This window comes from Caretta caretta, chromosome 11 (assembly GCF_965140235.1).
Source record: "Caretta caretta isolate rCarCar2 chromosome 11, rCarCar1.hap1, whole genome shotgun sequence".
Classification (NCBI taxonomy): Eukaryota; Metazoa; Chordata; order Testudines; family Cheloniidae; genus Caretta; species Caretta caretta.
Genome location: NC_134216.1, coordinates 9,555,545 through 9,580,089, shown reverse-complemented (window position 1 = coordinate 9,580,089; position 24,545 = coordinate 9,555,545). Strand labels below are relative to the sequence as shown.

Below are 24,545 nucleotides of genomic sequence, written 5' to 3'. Positions count from 1 at the left end.
AGTCATGGATTTCGTGACTTTCTAGGACCTCTGTGACTTCTGCAGCAGCCTGTGTGGAGCTGTGTGCCTGGGAGCCGCCTGAGCAGCTTGGGCAGCCCTGGCTGCTGGTCCAGTCGCGGCCTCCCCACCACCCAGCAGCAGGAGTTTGGGTGTGGAGGGCTCAGGGTTGGGGTGTGGGGCAGTGCTTACCTGGGGGGGCTCCCCAGAAGGGCGACAGGAACTCCCCTCCCTCAGCTCCTAGCTCCACGGGCTGCCTCCGCCCGCAGGTACTGCCCCCACAGCCCCAATTGGCCACAGTTCCCAGCCAATGGGAGCTGCAAAACCAGGGCTTGGGGCAGAGCGGAGGCAGCCCATGGAGTTAGGAGCTGGATGTTGGCGCTTCCCAGGAGCCAGGTAGGGAACCTGCCCCAGCCCTGCCAACCCCCGAGCACCCGTGGCACCCCCCAGGCAGTAAACCACCCCCACACCCCGAGTACCTGTGGCACCCCCAGGCTGCCCCCAGATGCCCCTCCCCCCAAGTTTTAGTCGGGACAGGTCACAGGCTCTGAATTTTTGTTTACTGCTCATGACCTGTCTATGACTTTTACTAAAAATACCCGTGACTAAAACGTAGCCTTACTCATCAGTTCTGCTGCATTCTGGTAAACTTTACGTGTAAAGAAGCCTTGTATTGAAGGCTTGCATGGGACAGAGATGTTTAGTTCAGAATGTGGGGTTGTCCCACACCATGAAGAACAATTGCAAAGTATGCAAAAACAGATTGACCTTGGCATTTAAAACACGTTTTTGTGCAGGTTGAACAAGAACCAGTTCCCCCAGGTGACAGGCCAGTGCTTTACGTGACACTTTGCCTGCTGTCCTGCTAATAAGTAAAATCTTGATCGCCTTGATGTCCGTGATAAAACTCCCAGTAACTTCAGTTGGACCATGATTCGGTCCATTGCCTTCACAGGAAAGAAGAAAATCTTCCAGTTACCTGACATGTCTCTAGGGTATTTCTGCTGATAGAATGCGATTATCGAGGTGGTTTATTGTACAAGCCTTGAATTGTGGCATCCTTGTGTCACGCAGTACCATTCCGTCTCCTACTTGGGTGTCTGAGAACTTGGAACACTACTTTTTCAACTGCTCTGGTTTTAAACTGAGCTTTGGGCAAAGTGTCTCCAACTGCATTCATGGAACTCCACTGGCCCCCAGGTACAACCTAGCTAATCTATGTGGAGACCCCAGAAGAATGGGACTCAACTGAGATGACAGAGACATTGCAAAAAGAGTGGAAAAGCACAAACGACTGCGTGGTATCACTTGAACTCACACCAAGATGAGATTCTCCTCAATGTAGAGCCTTCATCAATCTCTTATATTAATTGTTTAATGTTGGTCCATCGCTGGTGTAGATTTCACTCACCAGTGCATATGAACTAAAACAAGTTGGAAGCCAAAATAGTTTTTGAGATGGATTAAATCCAGAAACCCATTCAAGATTCTCTTAGGCACTTGGAATGACCAAGGGGGAGAGCACAGGTCTCAGATCTAACACGAGTCCATTTTATGAAAAGTCATATATGATGTTGAAAACAAGTGGAAGGCGTTTTTGAACAAGAGGAAACCATTTCTAAGTTATACCAGGAGAAAAGGATAAATCCAGAAGAAAGATATCAAACCAGCAAATACTCAAGGAAGTGCACAGAGGTCATCCATTAAAGATTAAGGTGTAGGAAGCAGTATATTAACAGATACAGGTATTGTCACTTTGAAAGAAGAGATAGTAGTGGACACCTGAAGAAAAGAGTTTGGTTAAAATACAGCTATTACTGTAACACTCTGTTTAAAATGGGAGTAAATATGTAGGCTATATAAGGACCTGTGCAATGGCCAGAAGAACAAACTTTGCTACAAAAATGCAAACGGACTCCTTTGTAGCAATGCTAAAGGACGAAAGCTGCAAAATCGCTCCTGGAGCTTGCACGGTGCTGCTCTGACTGTGTTTGAGACATTACTGGGCTGGCAAAAATCCACTGAAGTGCCGTATATCTGGTGCCTGGCCTGCATGAAGCACTGCTGTGACTTAGTTAAAAGCTCTGCTGAAAAGTAGTCTCGGAAGGCTTTTAATGAACTGTAATTGTGGCCTGCACCCTGAACATGTTACTGAGCAACAGGATAAAGAATATTGTCTGATTTTTAAGAATAAAATGCTGCTTTTTTTTTAATGCTGCTTTGAGCGTTCAAATCGGATTTCCAAGAAGCTACCACAGATGCACGTTGTTGGTGCTAAACAAATATGACACCTTCACACTGTTGTGCTAGCACCAAATGTCAGATGTTCGCCTTTGGGTACTAACATTGTGTCTGCATGATTTTGGCAGTTCCTGTGTGTGTGCAGGTACTTGTTTTTTGTGTGCAAATGCAGGATGTATACACACAGTTGGTACACATGCACATTTTTTTGCAAGGAGAGGCAATTTATGCACCCGTATTTTGTCCTTGTGTTATTAGGGGGCTGTGCATTCCCTTTGCAGTTTCCTGAACTATATTAGAATCTAGAGTTGCGTGTTAGTGCTATGAATTACTATAAAGGCACTGACGTATGAAGCACCCTCAAACTGCCATGGACTTCTGCACTTTGCCAGAACGGACCGTAAGACCTGTTCTCCTTGGAGCTCTAGTTCAGTTTTTGGGTCTGATTCTTTATTGCCCTGCAGCTTGTGCAGACCTTTACACCTGTGTAAAATGCAAACACTGTGTAAATGACCTGAGAGCTCTGGTTTGGTAATGTTCCGAGACCCACCCCATCCATGTGTCATTGGCTATACAAAGAGTCCAGCAATGGAGAATCAGGTTTTGGGATTCCATCAAGACCTGTATGGGGACTAAAATGGTACTGTGGCTGTACCACTGAGGTCCACCTTGTAATGCAGGTCTTTTAAAGAAGTCAAGGTGTACGAGTGCAAAGACTAGCCATTTTAAATGACTTCAACATTATCCCTATGCTTACAAGCAACTGAAGGAGAAAATCTATAATAAAAATCTCAAAATGGGTATTTCTTTACTTGATTTCCTTTAATATTGTTAGAAAATAAAGATCTCAGTGTACTCAGTCTTGTTTCCAAATATGTGGAGGTCATTTTCTGTTTGTTTCAAATTTGAGGCAGGATTGCTGTGTGAGTCCAAATATTTTTATTGTATGCTCTGTAAGAAACCGATTTTCTAACATTCATAGGCTCACAGATGAAAATTTTAGGGCGTCTTGGATAGCACAGTCCCTAGGGTAAATAATTTCCTTAAAATGATCATTATGGATTTTCATGGTGCTTTGGGATCCCTTGGCTTGAAAGCAGTTTTATACAACAAACAGTTGTTTTTATGCAGGGTGGTATTTAGGTAAAATAAAGTATTTTACAGTTTAGAGCTGGTATACCGGGTGACTGCTCTCTGAGACAGGAAGAAATTGTTTAATATAATGTGTATGCAGGCATCATGTTTGTATCTGTGGGTGTGTGAATACACACTAACACATGATAGATATATAACTATTCACACACACACATACAAGTATATGATGTGTATATATAATATCAGTATATATCAATGTTCACTATATATAATTTGGATGTGGTCTGTGTGTGTATGTGTGTATATTTACATCTGAATATATGTAGATTTGTGTAAAATGTAGTTTTTACTTTGCAGATTGTGGGTATAAACAGAGTAACGTAATTGAAGTCTTTGGGAACATTGTACAGTCTGATCCGTAAGCGCTAGCTAGTCAAGAGACTTGAGTGGGTTGTGAACTGAAGTGCTTAACTTTGATTCTTTGGAGTTCTTCGCCAATCTAACTGTTTTTGTAGCCTTCAGATTCAAAAGTCAACATACTTGGGAAAACAAGTGTGGCTCAGTTTGGCCAAGGGGTATGGGGTAACAATACCCCAGTAATGCTAAATCACCTGCCCAAAATCCCATTTCAGTGAGTCTCAATTAAGGCCTGCAAACCATTCCAGTTGGAAGTGAGTGAGACAGGTAATGCAACAGCCTTCTCTGATGTGGATCTGATACCAACATGGCTTTATCCACATATACTTGCTAGTGCAAACAGCCTAATGCAAAACTGCTGTAGCCTAATACCTCATGTGGATTCTGCATGATCACTGGTAGAGTATAATTCCGTACAAATTAAGCTATTTAAGTCTATAACAGTAGACAGAGTTTCCTGCGTCCATATATCTTATGCTGGTTTTAAAATGGAAATCTACACACTTGTCTTACACTTGGGGGTGAAAAGAGAAACGCACACACAATTTTATCATTTCTAACAAAATTAAGAATAAAACAATGTGCAGTGGGAGTGTAGAACTCGTAGCCATTCCCACAGCCTGGTGCACACTGTAAGATGCATTTGCAAAGAGCACTGGGCTAGTAAACTCATCACAAGACTCAGAGTCAGGAATTCTCAAGTACTAAACTGACACTGAACTTGAACCATATCACCTAAATCTCTGTCTATTGGTTTTGCTGTCTGTAAGAATAATAATCACACTTAACAAATGGTGGCTGCAGGGTTTAATTCGTTAATGTCTGAACATATGCAGGGCTTTTCATCTTCATAGGTGAATGCTAAGGGTTATTATAACAGAAGGATTTGGGAAAAATTAACTAGAGATCTAAGGCAAATTAGATATAAAACCAGTGATCTCACTGACTAGAATCTTCCTGCTGGTTGATTCAAATATTAATATGTTTTTTTATTAATCCCAAATTAGGAAAGCAACCTGTACTGAAGATGCACCTCATGCCAGAAGCTGGAATATATATTACATTTAGATGCTAGTTGTTGAAAATCTTGTGCTTCCTTATCAAATAATAACACATTTCCTGTTTGTTGAACCCAGACCATGCATAGTTGGGTAGGTGAGGATTTGCCAGCTAGAACAACTGCAGCCTCCTCAGGGCCTGGTGAAGGAAACTTGGAAGAGAAATGTAAACAGGTAGACTACACTGTACAGATGTACACTAATCACAAAATACACTTTCTGTTTGCAGTTTAGATTTCTAATACAGTCTAGCTGTGTAAAGAGACATTAACTGAATGCCTGAAAAAGCGATGCCTCATTTATATGTGTGTGTGTGTATGTGAAATAATAGTTTGGTTTTAGTGTGTCTTTCTACTAAAATTATTGTCTAAAAGTTATAGCTGGGATAAGTCTGGCCCAGGTTGCTGGCTGTGGTTGAGAAGTGCACAGCTCAGGAGAGAGGGCACAAAGGTGGAGTTTTCACTTCCCTTGTCCTGGGCAGACTGTGGTCAGGCTAGTCCCCAGCATAAGTTAGAGCAGCCTAACTTGGCTGCTGACCGCTCTAAGGGTCTGATATGGTTACTGGGGATCAGACTAACTGCAATTTTCTATATGAGCTGGCTGGATAGACTTTTCAAGCCACTCATGTTAAGCTCAGGACACTGATTCTACTCCCTTCCTAAAATGAATTCATTCTCCCATGTGATCGTGACATTTCTTGTAACCTGAAGGTTGCCAAGCCTGGTTTCAAAGTGATTTTGTATATTTCAACTAGATTGTAAGGGACATAGGAATTTAGTGAATCTGGCTCGCCAACCAACCAATTCCTCTTAGTGTAAAATGGGACGTTGAATATTAAATATTCATGTCATATGATGCTGTTGGATAGCAAAGCCTTTGCAGAAGTCAATGCACTTTGTGAGCAGCCAAAAGCTTATGGAACATGTAAGGGTATAATTATTGAGGGAATGATGGAAGTAACACATTCCTATTGAGTGATCTGGAATAGGTTACCTAGGGAGATGGTGGAATCTCCTTCCTTAGAGGTTTTTAAAGTCAGGCTTGACAAAGCCCAGGCTGGGATGATTTAGTTGGGGATTAGGTCCTGCTTTGAGCAGGGGGTTGGACTAGATGACCTCCTGAGGTCCCTTCCAACCCTGATATTCTGTGATTCTATGATCCAACATCCCGACATGGAGTCGGATCCCCCACTAATATAAGCAGGCACTGTCTTCATGGGTGTTGTTCCTGTTTAAACCAGCAGAGAATTTGGCCCATTAAGAGATGATCCCTAATATCTAGATTATCTGGCCCTGACAGGAGATGTGCTGAGTTCGCACAATGCTGATGCAATGTCAGAATCCAGAGGCCCATAGGCGAGAAAAGATTCATATAACATACCCTCTTTCCTATCCTCAGCATGAGTGTTGCATGGGCAATGCTTGTGAAGCAAGTACAGAATTAATCTGTTTGTCTGTGTGTTTGTTGACTATTATAATGACTGTCCAGTGGTTAATGATTAGGTCCAAGAGTTTCAAAAGTAATATGATTTGGGAGCTCAACTTGAGACACCTTATAAGGGCACCCCTTTGAAAATCTGCCCCTTTAAGGCATCTTAAGTTGGGCACCCAAAAACTGAAATGCTCAAAAATCGCTGGTCACTTTTGAAAAATTGGCCTCTACGATTACAGTAGTTAAATATAAATGAAAACACACTCAATTTGATATATATTTTCAAGCTAGTATACATCTGATTACCAGAAAGCTTTAGGAGTGCTGCTTCTGTCCCCTTTAAATCTAAGAGGAAAATTTCACCCACAGTCCAACTGGAAGGCTCCAATAGGTTGAATCAGGACGTGCTGTGACAGTAAAACTTTTAGCACTGAATAGATCCAACTTTAGGCCTGCTTGGACCCTGCTGCTGATGAAGTCAATGTGAGCTGTGCCACTGGCTTGGCTGGAACATGGACAGAACATTGTCTTTTGAATCTTGGACAGAAAATCCTAGCTAAAGAGACAGAACCCTAGTTTGCATTGCAATTTAGTCCTGCAAAAAACAAACAAACCAGTACAGTTAAAAATAGTTGTGGGCAGTGTTCCCTCTATTTTTTTACTTCCATGTGTGGAATGAATTTTGTTATGTGCACCAATATGGAGGTGATATGTGACACATCATCTTCATCTTGGTGCACGTAACAAAACTCATGTGGTGGGGTGGGGCCGAGGGGCTCAGAGCGTGGGAGGGGGCTTAGGGCTGGGGCAGAGGGTCGGATGCAGGGGGTGAGGGCTCCAGCTAGGTGTGAAGGCTCTGGGGTGGGGCTGGGGATGAGGGGGTTGCATGAGGGGGTCAGGGCTGTGGCAGAGGATTGGGGATCGGGGGGGTGCAGGCTCTGGGGTGGGGATGAGGGGTTTGGGGTGCGGGGTCTGGAGTGGGGCCGGGGATGAGGGGTTTGTGGTACAGGCTTCCCTAGGGCTGAGTTGGGGAGAGAGGACCCCTCCCAGCCCTCTCTCGCTGCAGCAGCTCAGGGCAGGGGGAGAGGCGCCTCTCCCCGGCTACAGCACCTCCAGCGGGCCTGGGCTGGGCCAAGGGAGGGGCTCCTCCCCCCGGACGCGGCAAGTCTGGGGCAGGTCCATGTTGAGGCTGGGGGAGGGGCACCTTTCCCCACCGCAACAGGTCCATGCTGAGGGAGAAGCCTCTCTCCCCGCCTCAGCCATGAGTCCCTGCGTGGGGCTTAATAGGCAGCTGCGCAGTCGCTCAGCATAGAGGGAACCTAGGTTGTTGCTGAGTATTGTTTAAAAAGAGCTGCCTCTCCCAGGACAAGGTTGAAATAAAAACCACTGAGCCGTAGTACTGTCTCAGTGCCTTTACTGAACCACCATTTACTGGTAGTAGTTTATATTTTGAAAGAAGTACTTATTAGTTGTATCACACCTCAGAAATAGGGTGCATCATTCTCATGCATTTTTTTGTGCCACATAAAAGTACATATTTCCTGGGCCAAATGCTACCCTTGGTTAGATGTCCATTTGGCAGAAAACTACCAAATAGACATTTGCGTACCTAATACTGGAGGTCTTTTCCGCAGCTCCCATTGGCTGGGAATGGTGAACTGCGGCCATTGGGAGCTGCGGGGGGCCATGCCTGTGGACGGTCAACGTAAACAAAATGTCTCACGGCCTGCCAGTAGATTACTCTGATGGGCCGCGTGCCCAAGGTTGCCAACCCCTGACGTAGGCCATAGTAAATGCAAAGGGGAAGGAGCCAATGGCAAATTTCCAATGACCTTGGGAGCAGGACTTGTCTGCAGCACACAAGGGTCCTCAAAACTGCTGCATTAGAGTCGAATTGTGCCTATGAAGCAGTGGTCCATGTTGGGAAGAAGCAAAGCCACACTGCCCCTGGTGGAGCTCTAATAGAGATTGTGCCTCAGAGAAGCATGATGCATCTTGGAGCATTGTAGAGAACAAGGGGAAGGTGCCTGTCGCATCACACATAGAAGTTTGCACTCCCTTCTGCTATGGCTTCAACTTCTTCCTGCCCCTGAGGCATTATGAGAGAGCATTCTCTGTACACAGGAGAGCTCAAGGACTGCTGTTGTGCCTAGCCCGTGCACTAGGGATATAAGGAATGGGAAGGCTTCTTGCATCCTTCCCATGCCTTGTGCACCTGTCCAAGGTCCAGGCACAGTCTGGCTCTAAATTTGGACCCAGCCTTTGTGTAGCTTCCTGCTTACCTCTTGAAATTCCCATTGACGTCCGTGGATGTTCCAGGCACTGAATGATGGCAGGAGCAGGCCCAATTTATGTAGGAAATAAACTTACCATGGAAAGAGGTATGTGATGAGAGAAGTCCACAGAGCAGCACATTCCAAGTGTAGCTTAACAGACATTGAGAGACAATGTTGATAGATTTGGTCTTGTGGCCCTAACTCAGGCAAAACACCCATTAATTTCAGCTGGTGCTTTGCCCGAGTTAGGACTGCAGGATAAGGCATTGAAAATCCACTTCAAATTATTTTTAAAAAGGTTCTTATCTTGCGAACGTTGCTCGAGTCCCCTCTTTTTTTCAAGTCTCACTGAAGGTAAGGTTTGCTTGTCAAGTTGCACTAGTGACTGCGTGTAGATTTCCTAACCACCAAATTAATAATCCGGGGGTATGCATGATTTCATGAATGGGTGTGTATTTTCTCATGATTATCATTTCATTCAATTCAGTGTGCTGTCTATTCTGTTTTGGGGTCTTTTGTTTGCAGTAATGTTTTCATTTCAGAAAATATGATGATGAAAATTAAAGGTCCAAGTACCAGGACAGACAACAAAATGTGTCCCCCACTGGGTACAGGATAAGGAGACTCCCTGGCACAGTTGATTGAAAGTTAGAGGAGGAAGAGTCTGGAGTTAGGATTTTCGGAGAGGAAAGTACGAAGGGAAAATAATTTCCCCCCTCCTTCCATACCCTGGGACTCTTAGTTTCAAGTAATTAACTGCAGGCCATGCTTCTGTTGAAGTGAATGGGAATTTTTTCAGGAGCCAGCATGCTCTTTACTTAGCGCATGGAACTGAAAGCTGGAGACCTTTGTTCATTGGCTTTGCCGGAGACTTGCTGTGCAATCCTGGGAAAGTCCGTTCAACTCTCCGTGCCACAGTTTCTTCATCTGTCAAATGGAGATGCTGCTGCTTCCCCACCTTTAAAGATCATTTTGAGATCTACAGATGAAAAGTGCTTCTTTTAATGCAGGGCCTTATTAAGTTCTAAGAGTAATGAATGGAGTGGTAAGTAAAATTAGAATGATAGTTTTCACCCTGAAACAGTGGAGTATTTTCATTCTGTTTAGCTATGGAAGGGTTTTTGTGTACCCACGTTCCTTCTCTACCAATGGATTCCACTTCATAAGAAACTGAATACACTTAATTATTGCAACTTTTAAAATACTTAATTTCCTAAAAATGATGTCCTCTGTTTTGAATCAGCTGAAGCAATGAAAAGTGCAGTTACCATCAAAGTAATGGAATACATGAGTTTGTTTGTTAAACTTCTTTAAAGATGTTCTTCATTTTTAGGAAGTCTAAGGAGATTCCAGAAAGCTTCTAAACCAAATGTCTGCGATTGCGGAGTCTGTGTGCAGTTTTGTGCATCAAAGCACATGTAATCTGGCTTGTGCACCTAAACTACTGCCCTTTATCCAGATAAATACTTTGGAGGTTAGTCGCATCCAGCTAATAACAGGCTGGAGAACGTCCTGCCGCCGCTGAGCTCTTTTTAGAGGTCCTTCATTACTGCAGCTTCTTTTTCGTTGTTTGCTGCTGCGGTTCTGAATCAGTAATTTTAAGACCACTTCACACTTCCCTAAAGCGAGCAAGGGAAGAGAAAGAAGAATTGGAGCATTTTGTACTGGTTGTACAGTCCTAGGCCATATCAGTGAGAAACATGTGACTGTGTAATTTGCCCGTGCAGTTCTTCTGCGGGTTGTTAGCAATTATTTACACTGTACACATTCCCATTAAAAGCCATTTCTGCCCAGCCTTCTCCATTTCCACCTGGATTTAATGAAGTTCACTTTCTCTTGGAAATTATTCTTCTAGACTTCTTAGGCACATGGGGTGAAACCCTGGCCCCATTGAAGCTAATGGCAAAATTCCCATTGGCTTCAATGGGGCCAGAATTTCACCTGTTGACTGTGAGGGAGCTGCAGATGCAGCATGCTACACCCAATAGGGGGAAGAGGATTCCTCTCTCTCTCTGTCATTGTTAGGCTTTGAAGGGGCCCTGGCTGGTCATCCTTGCTCTTAAGGCTGGTAGCTGCAATACAGGGCATCAGGAGTTAAGGTTAATATGTGAAGGACAAAGCAGGGGTTCTCTATCTGATGCATCAGATTTGTGGATCCCTTGGGTGGAGAGAGCATTAGTCCCTTTCACACTAATGTAAGAAGCTACAGTCTTGTAGTCTTACAATTACTCTCTTCTGAAAGAAGTCTCTGTTTTGTTTTTGGTTTCTTTTGTTTCTAGCAGCAACTTGGTGGTGTTCAATGGAAACACGCTGCAGGGCAGGAAGGAACTGTAAGACTTTATTACTGTAACTACGAGGAGCTCTGTAAGCCTCGAAAATAAATAGTGTCCATGTAAAAATACATTGTAAGCGTTAACTGCTAAAGGATTAGTTTCAACAGTGCTTCCTTGCTGTGTGTTAGAAATGTGTCTGTCTCATATGGTAATTTTCTGTTTAAATGAAAAATCTGTAACATTTACTGCAAGGATCCTTTCTAGAATGCAAACTATTCTAACTCTTAGAAGAGATAAACTGATGGATGCTTTTACCTTTTTGTCTTCTTTCTAGGCAGCACAAATAGTCCTGATTTCACTGTTTGAACTGAACACTCCTGAGTTTACCATGTTACTTGGTGCCTTGCCAAAAACATTCCAAGATGGTGCTACCAAGCTCCTACACAACCACCTCAAGAACTCCAGTAACACTAGTGTGGTGAGATGCTTATGCAGCTAATGTCCATAGAAAAGAGGAGAGTTGCAGAAGACAACAATTCACTGAGGAACAGCTGTTTCAGATGTTCAGTAGCATGCCTGTAGTCCTACTAGCAGCATAATGCCACAATAGATTTAATGAAGTTCACTTTCTCTTGGAAATGAAATGTCTGTTTGACATTTTGTTGAAGTGACCATTAAAACAACTCTGCCAGCTCTGTTCAGGTTTGATCTATGTGCAGCCAGCACAGAGACTAAGTGACTTAGGAGCATATGAAAGTCAACGGGACTTGTGCTCCTAAGTTACTGAGCTGCTTTTGAAAATCCCACTGGAAGTATTTATCTTGAGCTTTTAGCTAAGATCAAGGGCCTGATCCTGCAAACTCTCTGTGCTCAGCACTGCCATTGAAATCCGTTTAATATCTTACGTTCTCCATCAGGGAACTAGAACTTTGATCCAGTAGGTCTTTTCCATCTCTAACCAGTGCTCCACTACTTTGATTCTACATGAAGCCTTTAAATAGTTTTATTCTATTGAAAGAAAAAGGAGGGAATTTTTTGGTAAATCTCAAAATTCTTTTTTTTCCTCAGTTCAGCATTTATCAGAATAGTTTCTGCTGCAATTCCTCTTGACTGTAACAACTTATTTGTACGGAAATCCTGTGTAATTCAGATAGCGTCAAGTCCTGCAGTCTTTGCACATCTATTACGTGCAGTGGGAGTCTTGCCTGAGCAAGAACTGCAGGATCAGACCCACAGGGAAAAGGCGCTGCACACCTCTGTGCTCTTGGTGGTGTTCTCTAGTGCCTTGCACCTTGTGTGTATAATGCTACCCAATCAGAATGGAAACATTTTTTACGCATGTTGCAATGGTGTAAATGACTCTGCTTTTGTTTACACCATCACTTAATCTTATTGAAATCCTTTATTGTAGATAACACAGAGCGTAATAGCACAAACTAAAATCGGAATGGGACTAATAGTGTCCTGATTTTCACCCATCAAGTTTGCGTAGTGTAAATGAAAGCAGAATTTGGGCCCATTTTATTTTTGTCTCCGTCTGTTGTGTATACTAACATTTCCCTAATCCTCTTTTTCCTGCTTCTGTATTAGGGTTCTCCTAGCAATACTATTGGTCGGACACCTTCACGGCATTCTAGCAGCAGGACCAGCCCCTTAACTTCCCCTACCAACTGTTCCCATGGTGGACTGTCTCCAAGGTAATGCAGCAGTTTAATTAAAGTACTTACAGCGTCTTCAAGAGTTTCAATATTAAATGTGCGTCTCTAAAATGTGACTCTTCAAATAAGATGATTAAAACCAAGAATATTATGTGGTAGATTTGTTTAATTCAACAGAGTTTGACAAATGCATACACAAAGCATAATAATACATGGTGAGTATTTGACTTTTATGTATGTGATAGTGGAACTGGAACATAAGTCTTAATATGTACTTAAAACGGTGCATTTTCCTTCACAACCATCCCCTCCACAGAATCACACATCTGTGTTCAAAGTTCAAGTCTAATAGCTAGAGATAGATTCAAACCGCACTATTTGAATCTGGGTCCTAGTTTGGTTTTCAAACACTCTCAAAGAGTTGGTGTGTTTAGGTTCAGGATTTTGGTTTGAACCCATCTCTACTAGGACAGCGCTTGCTGCTTGAACAGTATGCCTGGCTATATGGTACGTTGTCTAGAAGGATGTGATTCCATTAAGAAAGACTGAATTCTGGAAGTCCAGTATTGTGCTGATAGAGTCAGGCAGTTGAGAAGGAGGCAAGATGGGGAGGGGGTTTGAAGGAGGGTGCTCAGCCATGGAAGACCATGAATGTTGCTGCTAGGCTCTGTGTATAAAAACTTGAAAAGTGCAAGAGGGGAACAGTGTTAATTCATAATGTACTGAAGTCAAAGCCATTGTAACCTGTTGCTGTGCTATTAAGTGTCTCCATGGAGATATAACCACAACTGGCCTTATCCTATAGCATGCTCCAGGGTTTTTGCTACCAGATCCCAGAAGGATATTAGAGCAGAGGAGATATAGATTCAAACAGAATGGTGTGTTGTAATTCTCCATTTTTTTGCTTCACACATCCTGATGCTAGGCTGGGCACGTTTTTGGTTCCCATAAGTGTTGTCACAAGAAGTCCTTCTGTTGCTGAGTCCCCTTATGACAGGAGTCATGTGACGAGTTAATCTTACAGGTACCAGGCTAGTTTTGCGATCCAGATCCAAGCAACGTCTCGAGAAAATGCATACTCCGAAGGCCAAAAGTTTCAGAGTATCCAAACACATTTTCACATCCCTAAATCTTCTTCACTACAAAGCCAGCCTTAGAGCTTGCAAGACTAGATTGAATCATCAACTGTGGGGTTAAGGATGGGAAGTATTTTTTAACAGGGAATTTTCACTAATAAAAGTACTAGGATTTCACTTCAGACAGACGATCCCAATAGCAGTGCTTCCTCTTCTCCTTGCTGGGATGTTAAGATTTTGAATGGCTGGCATGGGAAATTATAGGCAAAGATCTCTGTGTCTATGTGGTTCAAAATGCAAAGTCATTGGTAGTACTTGCATGCAGCAGCTAGTTTTAAATCCATGACATTTTGATATGTCTCTTTTGTTTTTGGTCTTTATAAAACAGCCGATATTCACCACTTCATTTATTGCCATTTAGTTTGTCTTTTTGTTTGCATCTGTTGGTACTTGCCTTGTTACCTCTCCTAATTTCAGATCCTCTTATATGATTTTATAGAAATGGTGCTACACTATTTCCAGTGCCTCAAAATGTCCATTTCCCTGGGTTTTAAGTTCAGTATCTGTAGACATTTTTTCATCTACCATGTTCTCTAGGTACAGCTAGAAAGGACATATGATTTTGGAAGACACACTTCTGTATCAGGAAGCTGTTCCTGTCACTATGTAGAATTCTGGAGGCCTTTTCCTTTGGAACAGTAATTCCTTCAAATTTTCATATAGATCTTGGAAACACGGAGTAAGAACTTTGATTCATTTTAAAATAATCGTGCTTAATTTCCTCATTTTATTTAGCTATCCAAGACCAACATTTAAATGAGAATTGGAAAAAGGAACTGCCTTAGAAGCCATTTTAAAATCTGTAGAACAAGAGTGATTTTAGCTGTAGCTGGAAGGGTACATTTGCTACTTATTTAAAAAAAAAAGTTTTGGAAAAAGTGCTAACAGATTATGGAAAGTGATTATGACTCATTATACCAGCATGAATGGCACTGGTATAGTTATCATTGTGTCTCTGATATAACCTCTAAATTTTAGAAGATTAAAACTGTCCTTTGATTTGAAATTTGGCAAAGTTTTTCAATAAAAAAGTTTTAGCCATTTGGGTAGAAAATATTCAAAGAGAAGGATTTCCACTATTCCCACACATCCCTATAGTTTAAAAACCTGTTTGTCTCTAAAGGGTAAGGTTTACGTTTTCAAAGGATTGCACCTCAGTTACATATGCAGTTTGCCATTGCTTCACCCGCTGTTCCATTCACCTGCGTGTGTCTGCATCGCTGCATATTTCGCATTCGCAGCTTAAGTGCAACTACTTGAAATATTAGCCTCAATTCCTACCAGCAGCTTTGATTTTGAAAATTACATTTGGATTTGACCTGAAAATGTAGATTTCTAGGCATATGTACATCCAAGGGGCTAGCAATTCCATTTACATATGCCAATTGGATAACTGTGGTTCCTTTGAAAACAACAAGGAGATGCATCTGAAGTGGTTTTTTACCCACAAAAGCTTATGCCCAAATAAATCCGTTAGTCTTTAAGGTGCCACCGGACTCCTTGTTATTTTTGTGGATACAGACTAACATGGCTACTCCTTGATACTTGATACCATATGGTTCCTATGGAGGCACTTAGGTTTCAGTGAGCACAACTGCTATGCCCCGATCTGGAGATCTTGCCCCTAATGCTTATGTTCTGTGGTCCAGGTCCTCAGCTGACTCTGCTTGGCTCCACTGAAACCAATGGCCCTATATATGGATACAGTGTGCAAGCCCTTGTTCTTGCACGAAATTACTGGCTTTTGCCATTTCTCATATTGTTGCCTTCGCAATTAAATTCTGTGATTCTCTTCACGTTCAGGCCATTTGGATTGAGCTGTAAAATTATGACTGCGCTAAATTTTGCTGATACCAACAGCTAACATTTTGAACCAGGCAAAACTGAGTGTGCAAATACCCCCTTCTGTTTGGAAGATATTTTGCTTACAAAATGCTTCTGGCTTTTGCTCTTGATTTCATTAAATCCAGCCAGTTCTGCTTCAGATTCACTAGAGAATATCTACTGCATTAGTGAGCTGCTTTCCTATTTGTATCAGTTTGGGGATTTTTTTTTCTTGCTTTCTATGGTTTTTAGTTTAAAAAAATATTTTTGAGTAATGTAAGAAACAATCAAAATGTGGAAACTAGAGAGAAAGCACATGTATGAACATGAAGAAAGAACAACTCCTGAGTGAATCAAATGTGACCCTGAAATGAATGGTTTGCCGTTGTATTGAATGAGGAATGGCTTATGAGATTTAATAAATAATGTACTGTAATAAAAAGGAGTATTGGGGCTCTAATTACCCAGTATAGAGAGTACCACTCCAATTTGGGAACGATCTTTTATCAGCCAAGATGTTGCATGCTGATTTTAAATTTGCCTGTGGAGTTCCTTAATTATGTTGAGGGAATAAGATTAAATGAATGGGTCAAATTCTGTCCCAACTTGCAACCCAAAAGCCCATAAAGTTAAGTCGGGGTGCATGAGTATGAATGATGGGAGAATTTAGCCCACCATTTGTATAGCATGTGATCAAGTTGATTTGTTTACAATGTTAAGTGTTGATTAAATGCAGTATCGTATTTAGAATACTTACAGTATGAAAATACCAAATTCCACCCTAGAAAAATAATCTGCACAGGAAATAATTCAACAACAAAAAAATCAAAATGAAAGGGAATTGTATTTAGTTACAGTGGATTTCGATGTCTGCCCTACTGTAAAATTGTGAGAATTGGGAAATACAAGAAATTTAGGGCTTGTCTACCTATACAGCGCTACCTGTAGTGCTTAGTGAAGATGCTACCTGCGCCTACAGGAGAACTTCTCCTGTCAGCGTGGGTATCCACCTCCCCAAGAGGCAGTAGCTATGTCAATGAGAGAAGCCCTACCATTGACTAGTGCTGTCTACACCAGGAGTTTGGTCAGTATAACTGCATCGCTCAGGCATGTGCATTTTCTTCACCCTGAGCAACGTAGTTATATTGACATAAGTTTGTAATATAGACTAAGCCTCAGTGTGTTTCCTTTGCAAAAAGACGTTTTCACAACTTCAGCGTTAGGTGAGGGGAAGAATTGAAATGATCTTAACAGAGTAACCGAAGTTATACAGTAAGAATGAGCTTCTATTATCCATCAATGCGTCTTACAGGTAGGTGAGATTCGAGATATGGAATTTTATGGTCGTAATTTTTTTTTTTGGTAAAGCAACATTCTTGCAAACTACTGCATTTCTGTAACACCTGTTGCTTGATTCCTGGCTAATGAATGAATGTCCTGACACTGCTCTTCAAATGGGTTTTCGAATGGCACTGCTGTTTTGTGCACTAGAAAGATTTCTGACTTGTATCTGTTTCCAGTCTTGTAGCATCTTTCACTTATTTATACATGAATGTGACATTTTTAGATACAATGAACTCAAACTTAATAGAAACAAAGTGGCACACTGAATACTCCCAACAGCTCAAGAACAGAAATCTGGAAACACATGTAAGATGAGAATGAACTGATAGACAGAGGCAGACAATCCAACCTGCTTGCCAGGAATAGGTTTTTTAGCAAATTTGGAGAAGGGGTGGTTTAAAGGGGATACTACAAAATCAGAGACCTGTATGTCAAAGATGCAAGTTAGTGCTTCTAATTACTCATTCTGCCTTGACCCAAGCAATTTGTTCCTGCTCTCAGGCATTTGACATGCTCATTGAATATTGGCTCTAGTTTAATCAGTGTCCAGTTGAAAGTGGGTTGTTTTAAAAAAATAAAATAAAAATAAACCTGTTGCTCTTATCTTACCATTGTATGGCCGTTATGCAGACATATCACAAAAGAAACATGCAGAATGATTTGAATTAAAACTCAGTGTCTAAGCCAGGGATTGGCCCAGTAGAAAGGAGAGTGACAGAAGATATGTCTACACAGCAAAGAAAAATCCATGGCTGGCCTGTGCCAGTCCGCTTGGGCTCGCGGGCCGCAGGCTGTGGGGCTGTTTCATTGCTGTATAGACTTCCAGGCTGGAGCTGGAGCCCTGGGATCCTCCCACCCCACAGCGTCCTAGAGCCCAGGTTCCAGCCCGAGCCTGGAAGTCTGCACGATGAATAGCCCCACAGCCTCAGTCCGTGAGCCTGACTTGACTGGCATGGGCCAGCCGCGGGTTTTTCTTTGATGTGTAGATGTACCCTATCCGACCTGCACAGGTTCTGGAACACCGGCTACAGGGCGGGCTTACCTACCCCAGGAGGAAATTCAAGCCTGCAGTGATGAGTCAGAGTGTCAAAGATAATCTCTGTATAAAGGGAGTGTCTCAGAAACTCATGAGATGAGCTTCCTGTTTCTCCCATGCCTAGCAGCTCATTGTTCTGGTCTTCCTATTTCTGGGACCACAGTCACCCTAGAGCTGGTTTACCCCCAAGAAGAGAGAATAGTAGATTCTAACCAGAAGGTTACCCTTCCTTCAATAGGCTACTTTAACGGTACCATCATCCTGACTGCTGGATTGACCCTTCAAACTAGAAAGCTCTCTGATTTATCAGGCGCTTTCCCCATGCAATTTTGCAGTTTCACCTCAACTATGGCCTGGAGGGATCCCTGTATGAGTGAGAGGACAGTTGAGTCTCCATGGCTGATTCAGTCCTATATATATATCTGCTGAGGTTGTCAAGAATGATGACAATTGTGATTATTCTTTTCAGTATTTTCCTCTGGTATCTGGATTGCGACCACAAACTCGTGGTATATGCCACACCAAGAACCGTCAAGAAATGCTTTTCATTTATTGCTGAGCTGGGTTCAGTTTGAGCCTGTGACCCAGAAGTTGTGTCCACTTTTGCTTGATTATAAAACAAGTGGGGTAGCTCAAGAACTGTCATAGGACCAAGTCCCGAAGTTCTTAAACTAAACACCCACTGATGTCAATGGGAATTTTGCCTGTATAGACTGCAGGATTTCACTATATGCAGCTGTGTGCATGCACACAGAACCAGATATTACAAGCCACACAGTATACCTGTGGATATCTGATTAGAATCAAACCCCTTTAACAAAAAGAAAAGGAGTACTTGTGGCACCTTAGAGACTAACCAATTTATTTGAGCATAAGCTTTCGTGAGCTACAGCTCACTTCATCGGATGCATACACAAATAAATTGGTTAGTCTCTAAGGTGCCACAAGTACTCCTTTTCTTTTTGCGAATACAGACTAACATGGCTGTTACTCTGAAACCCCTTTAACAGGCTTCCTTCCCCTTGCTCTTTTCCAGGTAAATTCCGTTGTATAAAAACATCTGCTCAAAGGTTGAATCCAGGCACATGTACAGAGCATAGTTCACTTACAGTATTTCAGGAATTGTGTTTAAAAGCTACATCCATTGTCTGAAATATATTAAATAAAAGAGGCAGGGACTGGCCTGTTTAAATTATATTAATAATAATAACAATAAACATCTAAACCAACACTAAAGGCCAAAGCAATGACCTGAAGGAGACCGATGGAGTATTCTTGTCTCATTTTGTTTCTGTTAAACTTCTTTCTTTCTTTCTTTCTTTCTTTCTTTCTTTCTCAGGAAGCATGAGAACACTAAACCACTCAGATTATAGTTTCTTTTTTTTCTCCCTTTTTTCCTGTTTTCTCTCTTCCCCCTGCCCCCTTGTCTGATCACTGCAGTCGTTTCTGGGGTTGGAGTGCAGATGGGCTGTCGAAGCACCCCCCTCCCCTTTCTCAGCCTAACTCCATCCCCACTGCTCCTTCCCACAAGACTTTCAGACGCTCTTACTCGCCCAGGTAACAAGCTACCTGTTAAACCAACTTGTCTGAGGTGTCACAATATTATTTACCTTTCAAATGATGGAATTTTCTCAAAATGGGACAGGATGTTTCCAGAGATTTTCATCCAAAGGAGAATAAACCCCGGGCTCTTGGTGGTCTGTGAAGCTCTGTGTGAATGGAACTAGCTGCTTTCTCGTCTGTTGGAAATCATAGAGTATTAACTTACAGAGACTGCAGGTGGCATTTCTGTCATTCCTTTCTTACACGGGAAAGCACAGCATTGAAAAAAAGTCTCAGATCGAATCTTCTGGGAAGTCTTTCTCCTGTTGTGTTTCATACAGTTTGAATTCCAATGCAGAACTCAGTAATTCTCCAGTTTCGGCTGTTCTGATTATATTACATGGTACGCAGTCTCGTGACATTCTGGGCTAGGTCTTCAAACGGAGGCACCTAAATTACCCATGTGAAATATGCATGGATGCACACAAATAGGCACTTGCAAATGCAAGCTGGGATCTCACAGGGCTGTTGTGAGGAATTAATGTCTGTAAAGCACTGTGAAGATGAAGCATGCACATACGATGTTGCAGTACTTGCCGGCCAACTAGGATCGTAGAGTTTCCCATGTGGCTGTCTAATGTCATGAAAAAATAATTTATTATTGAATGTCATTGTCCCAGGAGGTTTTCAGCAACTGTTTACCACTGCTTAGGATCAGCATTTGCCCGTTTTGACCCTTTCTGGCCTCTACCTGTAGAGTGGGCTGAACCAGAACTACAGATCCAAATTTTCAGGAAAATTTGGATCCAAATGTTGCTCTTAAGGTACATTTCTAATTTAGATTGCTGAGTTTATTTAGGAACATAGGTTCAAATCCTGAAGCCTTTCCCCAGGCAAAACTCCCATTGACTGTGCTTACTCCTGACTTTAGTGGAAATATTGCCTTAGAGTGGACCGTGTATTTTTTCCTGTAAGGAAGAAGTTCCAAACTGGAAAATATTAAACAATGGTGTCAGAGCTATATTAGGAATTTACTTTCCTTTAGTGCACATTTTATGCAGTGTTGGCTAAGCTAAAGATAGTCAAAAAACTAAACATTTTCAAAAGATGTGGGCCAAGTTACTGAGCTTTCAGGTGGAATTCCATGGCCTGTGTTGTGCAGGAAATCAGACTAGATGATAATAATGGTCCCTACTGGACTTAAAATCTGCAAATCTAGGACATTCTCAAAGACAGGTATTTGAAGTTAATGAGCAAAATAGAATTGTTTTTTCTTTAGAATCTACTTAAATATATAGAGATCAGTATCAGTAAGATCAATATGATTCTGATTTAGTGCCTGATCCAGTAACATAAAAATCAACCGATTGGTGTAAGTGGGCTTTGGATCTGGTCCTTCTTGTCTAGCCTAGTACTGAAGGGTTCTTTTATCATTCCACCTCTGATTATCAAACACTAAGATATGCCTATTGTGACAATAAGCTGATAACATTGAGGTATACACCAGCCATAAGCTTGAAAGTGAAAGGAGGAACTGCAAGCAGGTAGAATTACGGGGTGCTGCTTAAGGATGCTAAACTGTTGATTACCTAGCTAATTGTGTCACCAATTAAAAAACACTGTTTTAAGAAAATAAAATACATTTCAAACACCAGAAAAGGAAGCAAGATTGGTAAATTGCCATATTGTGTTTGATACCATGGCAGACGGAAAATAATGTTGTGACATCCCTAAAAGCTGCTTATCTCTACTCATCCCTTCTTGTTCATCCTGTAACTCTTCCAGTTTTCTGCATGGGTCATTATTTTTTCTGTTGTGGTTGACAGTCTGTTTTTTGGAAGGTATATGTAGATCCATCTTACATTTATTTGTGTTTCCATCATATTACCTATATAGTAAACAAACACGTACTGGCAAATTGATAGATGTGTTTGTTCACATATAGAGTATTCTTTCATTTAAAATGCAAAACTGTGCTCTCCCATTATGCGATCTCTTTCACAGATTCACTGTTGAGGTATGAAAATAGGCAGATGGCATGTGAATTTATAAGCCACTGTAGTCTTTAAATTACATAAAATTTTAAATTTGTGCCATAAGGAACACTCCCAACCACTGTCCCTCACACAGAAATGTTCCTCTTTGTTCAGATCTTGCTTTATTGCTTTGGCATCACAAATTCTTTACTTTGATCAATTCTTTGGGAGTTGGTTCACTGCAATATAAATTTTTATCGTTTTAGGTATAAATTCTACCTTCATGTACATGTTGAGTATATGCATATGTAATGGCAAAATTTGGCCTTTAGTATTTGTCAGACGAGTATTGTTCTTTAAGGGAAGGAGTAATAATTATAGCAGAAGCCTGGGGAGTCAGGATTCCTGGAGATCGGTTCTTGATTCTGCTTGTTTTTTATTGTGTGACCTTGGGCAAATCACTTAACCACTCGGTGTCTGTTTAGCTGTTTGTAAAATAGGTATAGTAACGCTGAGATGCACTTACCTCATGGAGTGATTTGCTACTCATTTAACCATTTGCAAAACTCTTGCTACCTTTGATGGAAAGGTGACTGAGTGAGCTCAACATAATGTTTTAAAGTTGATATCAACTCAGACTTGTCTGACTCCCATCTGATGTCCATCAGGAACCCAAAAAGGCCTCCGGTTTCCATTTGTACATGGTGCAGTCATACGTTGCATTTTAGAGCAATTTAAAGCATTATCCATCCTTTGCTAGCCTGAAAGGTCTGCAATTTTATAATTCCTCAAGGTTCATAAGCAGCTTTTGTTCCCAGCTCCCAGCCTGTTAAAGGGTTTCATTTTTCCTTCCAGCCAGACCTTGCCTCAGAGACATTGTTTGTTTAGAGTTCGGGAGTTGTCCTTTGGTTTCTTTGCCAAAACATACGACGTACATTCTGTACTAGTGCTCATGCTTGTGCTTTTTTTTTGAGTGAGTATATTGACAGAGAGCCAGGGATTGTATCTATTTCTAATATTCTTTACTCTAAAAGGAATCAAGAGACCTAAATTTTATCCTCCTCCTGAAGATCTTGAATCTCTTCCAGAAGGAATGAGAGGTTCTAGATAATGTTCTACCTTATTCTGTAGAAAGATGGCCTGTGTGTCCACAAGTCAAAAGAAGCTTCCCATTTCCTGATTCCTCCACCCTGCGAGGAATTTCTTTGTTTTGTGATAGGATGATGCAGATATTTCACTCTGGGCACCTTCCTCTAAGCCATCAAGTCTTCTTCCAAATAGTTCCAAACTGAAACCCACCTGTGCATACAGGTGTCCACATCTGCCATTTATTGTCCAGAGAGTTGATGATGCACATGTACCTAAATCCTTTGGTCTGTTTGTTCCTTGCTTTCTGAGCCCTTAGGTTCCTCCAGAAAAACTGGATGGTCTCCATGAAAAGCCTTTGTAGGCACTGATTTAGACATAGCTACAAACTCAGCTTCTCTTCCCTGGGCAGAACAGAGTCCTGCCGATAATTCCTTATTCTTTTTATTTTTGGAGCAGGCAGGAGCTTATCTTTCTTTTCCAGTTTTTTTTCCTACACCTTTTATAGCTTTTGCCCTTGTATAATAGTCATTTTTCTCGTGAGACTCCAGAGGATGCCATTTCAGATAGCTCTTAAGGGAAGACCAGAGACTCATATATGCCTTACCATGAGTGAAGAATTCCTAGGGGTCTCGTGGTGGATTCAAAAGTCAAGTTTGAGTTAGAGAGTCAATTTTCCCAGTGTCATCTGCAATATTTCCACTAACAGATCATCATGCAAGTGTGTTCATTTTTATTATTGTAAGAATTTAAATGAAATAAAGTCAGTCAAGTCCATGTAATTGTCCCTCTCAAGTTAAGCATCTCTTGCACATTTGAATCCATTGACATAGAAGATATTTGACATATTTAACATGAAATTTAAAAGCAAAAATAAAAGTTTCATTTATACCTGCATTAAATCTTTGAATTTTCATATTCATTGTTTTTTGTTTGTTTGTTTGTTTTTAACTTAACAATGCCTTTATTCCATTTTGAGGGGTAGGTTTCTGACTATGAAAACTAGTGCACTTACTGTGGAATTAACTAACAGTGCACCTAATTCTCCTCTCGTTTACACCACTATAACTCCATTGACTTCAATGGAACTGGTCATTATTTACATCTGTGTGAAAAGGAAATTAGGCCCAAAATCTGCCTAAGTTCTGTCCACATTTTGTTACAAGCCACTGTTAGAAATGGAACTCCAACTCATCCTGTTTCGAGCTGGTCATAATGTTATTCAAGGTCAAAAGTTGATTCTTACTTTGGTATGTGACATCTTACAATATGCATTTGACCTATAGCATGCTGGATTATGACACAGAGAACCTAAATTCCGATGAAATCTACAGCTCTCTTCGTGGAGTCACAGAGGCAATTGAAAAGTTTAGTTTCCGTAGTCAAGAGGATCTGAATGAACCAATCAAGCGTGATGGGAAGAAGGACTGTGACGTAAGTAGGCTATTAATAAGATTCTAAAACAGAGTTTGCAAAATCAGCCTTTGGTTTGCTGGCTTGTATTTTAAGCTCCTTTGTCATGATTTGGAATTGTTTCCTTTGTTTTCTTTGCCATAGGGGTATATTTCCACATATAATTGTCTTGTCCTAAAATCATGGGGCCAAATTCTATAGACCCTTACTCATGTCAAACTCCATTTGAAATTCACTTATCTTGACTTCAGCGGGAGTTTGGACTGTGTAAGAAATAAATGCTAATATTGGATTTCTCGCCTCAGGATTTCTCAACATGGAACATGTATTAAGGCTTATAGCAGAAAAAGTAAGATACAAATCTTCAAAGTGCATGAATTGTTTCCCCCCAATTTGTAGCTAATTCATATAAAGGTTTCATAGTAACTTATGGTTCAAATCACGGAATAGTACCTTACACTGCATGTGGTTTCCTGGAGGTCAGTGGAACTACTTGTGATAAAAGGTGTTAGTCATCATGCTTCTTGAGGAGGGCAAAATTGGGGCCATTAATGGTTTTAAAAGCTTCTGCAAGTTAAACTTCTGCTTCTTATTGGGAAAAAGAGACATTTAGGTTAGCACAATGTCACTCAAGTGTATTTTAAAGCCACATATTCTCTGGCCTTTTGGAAGACTTTTTTTTTTAAGTCATCATAACAAATGTTTGGCATTAACTTGTGCTCATCGTGCTAAAATGGAGACC

The 24,545-nt window shown here is 41.4% G+C and overlaps 1 protein-coding gene across 1 annotated transcript in view; it reads left to right on the top strand.

Moving 5' to 3' along the window:
• Nucleotides 1–24,545, top strand: part of CLASP1 (cytoplasmic linker associated protein 1) — a gene marked incomplete at its 5' end in the record, with an annotated part of 120,923 nt that overhangs the window by 73,163 nt on the left and 23,215 nt on the right. The window contains 5 exons of the mRNA XM_075117647.1: nucleotides 4,887–4,982; nucleotides 11,123–11,266; nucleotides 12,379–12,485; nucleotides 19,227–19,343; nucleotides 23,677–23,824. Of these exons, the coding sequence (XP_074973748.1) occupies nucleotides 4,887–4,982; nucleotides 11,123–11,266; nucleotides 12,379–12,485; nucleotides 19,227–19,343; nucleotides 23,677–23,824 (612 nt within the window). The remainder of the gene's footprint in view (nucleotides 1–4,886; nucleotides 4,983–11,122; nucleotides 11,267–12,378; nucleotides 12,486–19,226; nucleotides 19,344–23,676; nucleotides 23,825–24,545) is intronic.